Source organism: Desmodus rotundus, chromosome X (genome assembly GCF_022682495.2).
Source record: "Desmodus rotundus isolate HL8 chromosome X, HLdesRot8A.1, whole genome shotgun sequence".
In the NCBI taxonomy this organism is placed as follows: domain Eukaryota; kingdom Metazoa; phylum Chordata; class Mammalia; order Chiroptera; family Phyllostomidae; genus Desmodus; species Desmodus rotundus.
In genome coordinates this window covers 82,735,960-82,745,947 of record NC_071400.1, presented here as the reverse complement: position 1 = coordinate 82,745,947, position 9,988 = coordinate 82,735,960, and the positions used below count along the sequence as shown (strand labels likewise).

The 9,988-nt window shown below is 43.4% G+C and overlaps 1 protein-coding gene across 1 annotated transcript; it reads left to right on the top strand.

The window, feature by feature from the left end:
* The first annotated feature begins 7,067 nt into the window (after positions 1-7,067).
* Positions 7,068-8,058, top strand: LOC112302027 (melanoma-associated antigen B3-like). Its single transcript, XM_024557563.2, is given in 2 exon segments — positions 7,068-8,002; positions 8,004-8,058. Coding segments are annotated over 2 exon segments (990 nt in total).
* Positions 8,059-9,988: the final 1,930 nt, after the last annotated feature.

Sequence of the window (9,988 nt, the reverse complement as noted above, 5' to 3'; positions counted from 1 at the left end):
ACCATTTTGTTTAGTTCTTTTTCTGTAGTTTTGTTCTGTGCTTCCATTTGGGTCATGTTTCTTTGTGTCCTCATTTTGGCAGCCTTTCTGTGTTTGTTTCTAATATTAGGTAGAGGTTCTTTGACTCCGTGTCTTGATAGTGTGACCTAAAGTAGTAGGTTTCCTGTAGGGTCCAGTGGCACAGCCTCCCCTATCCACCAAGCTGGGTACTCGAGGTGTGCCCTCCTTGTGGGCTGAGTACTCCTTCTTCGTGTAGTTGAGTCTTGATTGCTTTCAGCAGGTCAATGGGAGGGATTTACCCAGACCAGACAGCTGGTAGGGCTGGCTGTTTCCACTGGGCACCAGCCACCTCCCTGTGTGGCTTGGTGGGCGTGTTTGGGTGGTGTTGTTCCAACGTGGTCTGTAGCTGTCTTCTGGGTGCACAAGATCTGAGGTTTACCAGGTGGTGCAGGCCAAGGTCAGCCACCACCCATGTTCTCTCTGGTGCCACTTGGCATAAGCTATAATGCATTCTGCAGATGACAAATGCTAGTGCTGATCCTGGAGCCACTCAGCAACAGGGATAGGGGCTGAGCTCAGCTGTTGCTTGTTTGAGCAGATTTAAGGTCTGAAGTCTGCACCTAGCCCAGACATTTATATGGAAAAGTCACTGGTACCAGCTTGGGTGGACCCGAAATTTGGATGGGATGGAGCCTCAGGTAATCTTGGGGGTGGGGTGCTAACCATGTAAGCCAGGTTGATGGAGTTCCTATATGGTGCCACTGCACTGCGGCTCTGTGTAGGAGAAGGCTTAAGAAAAGGAACAATGGACACTGTCTGCAGTTCTATCCAGGAGGAAACTGTCCTCCAGCTCCCACCCTGATGCCAGACACTTCAGTTCCCCCCCATATGCCACTGGTGCCCTTCAAGGTTCTGCCCTGGTGCTGGAGCTCAGAGGGAATGAATCTGAGTGAGTCCATGTGCTGGTGTGTGTGGGGGGGTGCCCTCTAAGAGGAAATGCCTGAGATTCCTGCAGTTTCTTCTGCTAACTGAGGCTCCACTGGGTTTACAGGCAGAAGTTATGGGGACATATCTTCCTGGCAATGGAACCCTGGGCTGGGGGGCCTGTTGTGGGGCTGGGATCCCATGCTCCTGAGATATACCTCCATTTTTATCTACCACATAATGGATGTGGGACCACCCCATTCCATGTCTCTGCTTATTCACCCCTCCTACCTGTCAGGAAGAATATGGTTTCTTTAATTTCTTAGTTGTCAGACCTCCATAGAGCTCAGTTTTCTTGACAGTTCTGAGTGATATTTCTGTAGTTTAGCTGTAATTTTGCTGTAGTTGCGCAAGGAGATCCTCATTTACCTACATCTCCATCTTGACTGGAAGTCTCCACATCCCTTCATTCTTTATCTGTCAGGTGCCCAAATCATGTCTTTGTTGGCCCACACACCTGTTTGCTGGCTTAAACAACAGCCAGCATGCCTTATGGTCACAAGAGTAAGCTCCATGCTTGTGAGAAACGCTGCCATAACAGATCTGAGACCCAACGTCTTAAGAGTGCTGAGGCCGCTACAGAAAAGCAAGGAGAAGCCACTTGCTCCTCTTCTTTTTCAAGGGATGCTCCCTTGACCTCCACTGGTGCTGGTCCTCTCAGGTACCTCTGAGTGCCCTAGCTACCACCAGTGCCACTGCAGGTGTTTCATGTGAAAAATCTGCTGTAGAACCCATGGGCTATGCTAGTAAAAGTAAAAATTCCACCAGGGCATCAACTTTTACAAAGAGCTGTGGCCTAAATATTCTATCTTAGAAGGCAAATAAGTTGGTAGAATATCTGCTCCATTGGGATAAAATGAAGGAGCTCTTCAAGAAGGCAGACATGTTGAAGATAGTCCACAAATGGTCCAGGAAGGACTTTTCTGAGATTCTCAGGAAAGCTTATGAGCACATGGATCTGGTCTATGGCATAGAACTGCAAGAGGTCAAGCCCAACGTAACATCTACACCCTTATCTACAATTAAGATGACACCAGTGATGAGAGTTTGAGCAGAGGTTTGAGATTTCTTATAAAAAGGGTTTGATGCCTATCCTGAGTGTGTTATTCTTAAATGGCAACTGCACCTTTGAGGAGGAGATCTGGGAATTCCTGAATATGATGGGCATCTATGATGGAAAAAGTCACTTCATTTGGGAGGAACCCAGGAAGCTTATCACTCAATATTTGGTGCAGGAAAAATACCTGGTATACCAGTAGGTGCTCAACAGTGATCCTCCATTCATTGAGAAAAAAAGAAACTTTGTACACTGTTGGTGGGAATTTAAATTGGTACCGCCATTATAGAGTGCAGTTTGGAAGTTCCTTAAAAATCATTAAACTGGAACTATTACATGTTTCAACAATCCCACTTTGAGTATGTATCCAAAGGAAATTAAATCAGAATCTCAAAAATACATCTGCACACCCATGTTATTCACAATGACCAATTATGTAAACCACCCACATATCCATCAACAGATAAATGGGTAAAGAAAATGTGATATATACATACAATGGAATATTGTTTAGCCTTAAAGTTGGAAGAAATCCTGTTATATGAGATGACCTGAATAAACCTATATTATCTTATTTCTAAATGAAGTCAGTCACACAATTGTAAATACTGCATGATTCCACTTATATGAGGTCTCTAAAATAGTCAAACACATAAAACATAGTGTAGAATAGTGGTGGCAGGGTCTGGGTACAGGGAGAAACGAAGAGTTGCTGTTCAGTGGGTGTATCAGTTATGCAAGACCAGTAAGTTCTAGAGATTTGCTATAAACACGGTGCCATATTTAACAATATTCCATTGTGCACTTAAAATTTTGTTAAGAGAGTATTGTCATGGTAAGCATTCTTACCACAACAAAAATAATAGTTGATTGCCTTGCTCTCTCCCCAACTAGAGAGTAACCTGATTAAGTGTAAATACTTGGAAAAAATAACTTATCATATTAATGGGAGTGTAAATGGTGCCATGACTATGGAAAAACAGTGTGGAGGTTGCCCAAAAATTTTTAAAGAGAACTGTATAATTCATCAATACCACTTTTGGGTATCTATCCAAAAGAATTGAAATTGGGATCTCAAAGAAAGATCGGCACTACCATGGTCATTGCAGCATTATTCACAATAGACAAAAAATGGAAGCAACCTACATGTCCATTTATGGATGAATGGATACAGAAAACAAGGTATTACATACAATGGAGTGTTATTCAGCCTTAGAAAGAAGGAAACCTTGCCATTTGTAACAACAGAGATGAACTTAGAGGACATTAAGCTACGTGAAATAAGCCACACAGTAGAACAAGTACATGATACTACTTATATGAGGAATCTAAAATAATCAAACTAATACAAGCATAATAGAATGGTGATTTTGCCAGGGGCTGAGAAGAAAGGTAATGGGAAGGTGCTGGTCAAAGGGCACAAAGATTCTGTTATATAAATTGAATAAGTCTTAGAAATATACTCTATGCCATAGAGCCTGTAGGTTACAATATATTAGATACTTATATATTTTGACAAAAGTGTAAATGTTATGTTCATTGTTCTTGTACCCCCAATATAATACATACATACATACATAAAATAGAAGAGAAAATTTTTGGAAGTAGGGGATATATGTTTATGGCATAGATTGTAGAGATGATTCAAGGGTGTATACTTATCTCCACACTCACCAAGTTGTATATATTAAATGTGTAGATATTTATATATGTCAATCATACCTCAATATTTTAATTTTAAATAGAGAAGATATTTTGTCTTATTTGGGATTGTAGTCTCAGCACAGTGCCTAGGTATACTAGGCCAAAAAAGAAAGAATACAAATAAGGAAAAGAATATCAATTCTTAGTTTGCCTTATTGCTTCTAGTGTTTCCTCTTATAAAAGTAAAAATTATAGCCCCAGCTGGTGTGGCTCAGTGAATTGAGTGCCAGCCTGCAAACCAAAGGGTCGCTGGTTTGATTTTCAGTCAGGGCACATGCCTGGGTTGTGGGTTGGGTCCCCAGTGGGGGGCCCATGAGAGGCCACCACACATTGATGTTTCTCTCCCTCTCTTTCTCCCTCCCTTCCCCTCTCTCTGAAAATAAATAAATAAAATCTTTTTAAAAAATAATAATTATATACCTAGATTTTCTTAGAGTAATTAGAAATACAAGAAAAATTAAATCCTAATAATGAGAATTTGTGCACACTTGCTGAGTTTATTTCCCAATTACTAATGAAGAATGAGACCTCTAGAAGAATTCATGCCAGCACTGAGGATGCCTTCAAAAACAGTAACAAAAACAACAAAATTAAGACCCAGCTCCTGCCCACTGAACTTTAGAATCTAGGGCTTGCTCTCATATGAAAAAGATGTTGAGATATTCTCTTTGACTTAACAAACAAGTAAAAAGAAAATTTAAAGAAGGGACGAGGTCTGAGTTGAAAGCAATCAAATGTAAATGCAGTGAGACGAGGTAATTTGGAGTCTTACAAAACTGCAAATCCTTCAGTGAGGGGTAATATAAGTGAGGATGTATGGTGGGCTAGGTGAGGCTATGGGAGTGGTGATCAGAGACTGAACCCTCACTCAGACAGAGGACTTTGTCGGAGATGAAAGATAAGCCTGCGATGTGCAATTCAAAAATAATCTTTAACATTCACTTTGGGATTGTGAGTACACCAGCAACATTCTCCACCTGGGGTTGGGATGAAGGTGGCCCTTGCTCTCTTCTCAGTGCAGTTGAACACAGCACCCTTAGTACATATTGTATGCACATATGTATCACTTAGAAGTTTCTGAACAATAAGGTTGAAAGTTTCTTGGGGTAGGATGCCCAATATCCACATGCTGGACTGGCATTAACTACCCTGGGGTGGGTAGTCAGAGACTGCTCCATTAAAAGGGCTCTCAACTAACATATCTGGCGTCTAATTTGGCGAATGCTAGGCAGGGTCTAGATTTGCACTGGTGGTTAAATGAATAAGAAAATAGTTGTGATTAAGATGGAAGGGTAGCTGGGAGGGAAGATTTAAGTCATTGACAAACTTCAAAGAACTTTGAGTTCTTTCCAAAGGTGACAGACTCTCCCACAGATGATATATTATATCCTCTGATGAGGATATATTAAATAATTATCCTTGCTAAGCAGAATTTTGGTTGCTTGGAGTTTCTCTGTCTTAGAGTTTGGGAATATGCTTGAGGTAACTGGACTAATAAGTGACAGGGCTGGCACATGTCTCCTGATCTGAATTCCTCTGGAGCCCACACAGTTCATTCCACTCCTCTCAGTTTAAAGTAGGCCTTATGCTCCTTAATGTTCTAAAATGTATCTCAAAGAATGAAAATAAGGCTGTTTTTCCCTAAGAATTGGATGGGAATACATAGCCAAAGCAACTAAGAACTTTGCAGGAAAATCAGTTATGCATATAGAGGAGAAGCAGATATATTCAAGGACAATAGGATCCGCTCCATGAACATAGATAACTTAAAAATCAGGGATCACAGAGCCATCCTGGAGAAGTCCTTCTTGTTGGTACCTAAATCACTTAAAACAGAGGCCAAAAGGCTAACTCTGACCATTGAAAAGGATAGATCACCATCATTTTTTTCTGGCGCTCCCCAATTATTTTTTTTCCTTAAAAATAAAGTCTCAGCACTGGTCTGAAGTCTAAGGTGGGACTCTGAATGTGGACTGCTGAGTCCACACCCACTGCCAGAAGAAAAGTGGCCCTAAAAAGTCCTTCTGAGACCAACAGTGGAAAGTTTCTAAGAGCTCTCTGGCTACATTCTGCCTGGACAGTCTTCAGGGAGGAAGGCTTTGATCTAAGATACTTGCTCTGATTCTTCAGATCAGGGAAACCTCACCCAACTAGAGCCAAGGGGAAGACCATGGGAGGTAATGAGGCACTCTCATTACCTCTCATTAAAGAAGAAAACACAAAACAGCACCCCTACTCTCAGTTCTGGGAGTCTCCAGGCAGGGGTATCATTTGACAGGCCCTGATTCCCCCTAGGAGCTCACAGAGGTGAGGGCTCTGTTAGGAGGCTGGTGGAACAGCAGAGGAAGGAGCCCCTGGCTTGGGTAAATATCAAATGAGGATCTAAGTGAGGACTTTAGAGACCACCAGAATACCTGTCAGTGTGAGGCACCCCTGTCATTTCTTGCTAAAGAGTCTCAGGCAGGTAAGTGTATTGGACTCATTGAGCAGCCTCAGTTCTGGAGAGATGAGACCCAGGGGGAGGATCCTAAATAAAGTAAAGGCTGCTGGTAGCACTCACCCTCCCCCCAAAAGTAGGAAAGAACCAGAGGGTCCCCCTCCTTGCTTGCAGCACAGGAGGTCAGGCCTGGGAGTCAAGTGTATGTGAACCCTCTTTTATATTGATGGTATTGTGTTGGCAAGAGCCTTTCTGAGGATATGGACATCAGACCCACAGAAGCAGGTGACCAAGGCCTTACCTAGAGTGAAGGTGAGAACCCTGAATGAGGACTTAGGGTGCGACTGAGCTCAGCACAATGAGTCCCATGGAGATGACAGCAGTGGGTGTCCCCTAGCAAGGGTGGTGGGTTTAGGTGCCCCTTCGGATTCTCTTAAGATGCCAAGAAGATAAGGACCTGGGTTTAAGGTGTAAATGTAGATCAGCCAAGAGCAGGGGGCCCAGGCCTTGCTAAAAGTGGATATGGTGGTCTCAAATGTGAACTGGGGAGACCCCCATATTCCATAGCAGATGGGGCTCCACAAAGACTAGACCTGCCTGCTTCTGCGGTCAGGCCTGGTAAGCAGTGGTCAGGCTGCTCAGCTACAGGCCGAGGCTCACTTTAATGGTTTCCACAGGGTTCTCAGGAGACAGGTTGGTCAGAGAAGGGGCTCTGTAGGTGCCTAGACCACCTCCCTCCAGGAAAGCTACAGAAGTGGCCATCTTAAAGGTCAAGGTAGTATATATCCCTTATGAAGGTGCTCAACCCACTCATCTTCTCTCCTCTCATGCCCAGGTTGCCTGCTGTCCCACCCGCTTTCCTGACTACTGTCCTTGACAGTCATCATGCCTCGGGGTCATAAAAGGAAGCTCCGCATCCCTGCAGAACAGCACCAGGCTCAAGGTGCAATCCAGGAACTGGGAAATGCCAAGGAGGAAGCACTAGCCTCCTCATCCCCTCCTCCATTTGAAGCTGCCACACAGAGGAAGCCTAGTGCTAGGTCACGTAGCCCTGTCAAGTGGCTTCAGAGAGCCCTGTCCACCATCACTAAGTCAGCAGGTGTGTCAAATGCAGGATTATCTGAAGGAGCCAAGTGCAAAATGGAGAACAAGCCAAGTTCCTCAAAGGCCCCACCTTCCTTGGTGCAGTCTCAGAGAGAAAGTCTGACCGAGATGGTTGGTATGGTGGTGCAGTACCTGATGCAGATGTACAAAATGAAACAGCCTATTAAGAAAGCAGATATGCTGAAAATTGTCAATAAAAAGTACAAAAATCACTTCCATGAGATCCTCAGAAGAGCATCTTTCAGCATGGAGGTGGTATTTGGTGTTGACTTGAAGGAAGTTGATGCTATACAGCATTCCTATTCCTTGGTCAGCAAAATGGATCTCCCCAACAATGGGAGGGTGAGTGGTGGCAGCAGGGGATTTCCCAAAACCGGTCTCCTGATGAATATCCTGGGCATGATCTTTGTGAACGGCAACTGTGCCACTGAGCAAAAGATCTGGGAATTCCTGAATAAAATGAGAATATATGCTGGAAAGAGACACTTTCTATTCGGGGAACCAAAGAAGCTCATCACCCAAGATTTCGTGAAGCTCAAGTACCTGGAGTACCGCCAGGTGCCCGACAGTGATCCTCCACATTATGAATTCCTGTGGGGTCCAAGAGCCCATGCCGAGACCAGCAAGATGAAAGTGCTGGAGTTTTGGGCCAAGATCAATCACACCGTCCCCAGCACCTTCCCATCCTGGTATGAAGAGGCTTTGCGAGAAGAGGAAAAGTCCAAGCCACAATTCCCCTAAGGGTTGGCACCAAGGCAGTGGCAGTGATTGATTCAGGGCCATGTCCAGCAGCTGCTCCCACACATAGTGAACTTGAGGACTGTTCTTCATTTTGTGGTTGAAGAGAGCAGTCAGTGTTCCAAGCAGTGGGGAGCTGGGTGTGACTGAGGGAACTCAAGGTATGATACCTTAGTGTTCCTGTTCTGTGTGGGCGATCTGGAGATTCATCTGTTTTTACTTTGTCCTGTTTTTAGTGGATTTACCCCTAAATAAAGGTTTGTCTGTTATTACAATCTGTTAATTATATTGGCCACACTTGTTGTTTATTGGGTTTAAGAATGAGAGTTTTCCTGATTTGTACAACAAATTGGGAAATTTTTCATCTTGTTAAGTGATCTGGTGCAAAGTAACATGTGCATTTCCTTCAAAATGTGAAGATATAAAGCAATAGAAAATAGAGACTCACTAAATAGTGATAAAATAATACTGACAGTATTGCCTTCAAATCCCTTTTAGTCTGTTTTATAAAGTTGTTAATAAAAGCACATACTTAACTAATTCAAGAATGTAGAATTAAACTGTAATAAATTAGGCTCCATGCCCACAGGCTCATTTAATCTGCAAACTAATTGCATATGAAGTTCCCATGCTAATACTGGGTGAGGAGAAAAGAAGAAGACCTAGCCATGGACTATAAAAATTATAGCACTGAGAAGCAGCTATCATATTTGGGAACTGGTAATATACAATCTAATACTGAAAAAAACAAATGAACTGGCAACATAAGAATGGAGAAATGTTTTTCCACAGGAGAGCAGTGAAATGTAAATGTCCTCAGGCAAGGCAGTATTGGATCTTGAGAGAACAGAACTCCCTCCCTGGGAAAGAATTTCATTTAACTGCATGGTGGGCAAGATAATGCTGTGGAAATCGTGAGCAGAGGACAGATAGATGGCAGGCCACATAGTTGAAGACAAAGTCTGGAATGGGAAACTGCACTTAACAGTTACTTTGAAATTCCAAGGAAAGGGCACAGAGATAATCTGGGGCAGGGATGGGACAGGCCCTGTGCTCTTGTCCCAGTGCAGGTGAACATGGTGTGCAAATTAGATATTTTAGTCATGTGGTCTCCAGGGAATCCTTAAGAAATAAGCGTGATACTCCCTTTAGGAAGGAATGCCCAGAATTCGCTGGACTGACACTTTTCCTTGAGCTGGAGGAGTCTGAGTCTGTTCCTTTGGAAAGACGTTGGCATTAGGTTACCTTGCGTGTAATGTGGCCAACTCTAGGCAAGGTTACATTGTTGCTGGTGGTTAAAGGAATGAAACTAGGAGTGGCCTAGAAAGAAGGGCAGCAGAGAAGGGGCCAAGACTTTGATCCTTGAAACACATTTTGACAGTTTTCTGGTACATCTGCTGAGGAAGTCGACCTCAGACTAATGGACATTGAACAACATACTCTAAGGGGGGAGGGGGGAACATGACTGAGTTCCCCTTGCTAAGCAGCATTTTGCCTGATAGGGTTTTCTTTGTCCTAGAGCACTGATATTCTCTGACATCTCTGGGATTAAAAACTCAATCTCAGTGTAGTGGGTTGAAACCCCAGGGAATAAATTAATCATGGTAGGAACTGGCATCCCTTAAAGTCAATACAGGCCAGGCACTTTGTGTGCATTATATACCTTTGTGTGCACTGGCCCCCGAGATGGAGCTTATCAAACCCATTGCACTGATGAGGAGACTGAGGCTCACGGTGTTTGCTAATGTGCCTGATTGCATACAATTGTTAAGAGAAAGGGTAGGAGCCAGACCCCTAACCTGAATTGGTCTGAAATCGACAGTTTTCCTCCCAAGCTGAGTCCCAACTTTTGAGTCCCTTCATTCACCTTTCTTTTCACTTCTCCCAAATGGATCTTAGGTGATTAAAAAAAAAAAAAAAAGCAGTCTGTGTCCAAGACTCTAGATTGAAAGACATACCGAGTA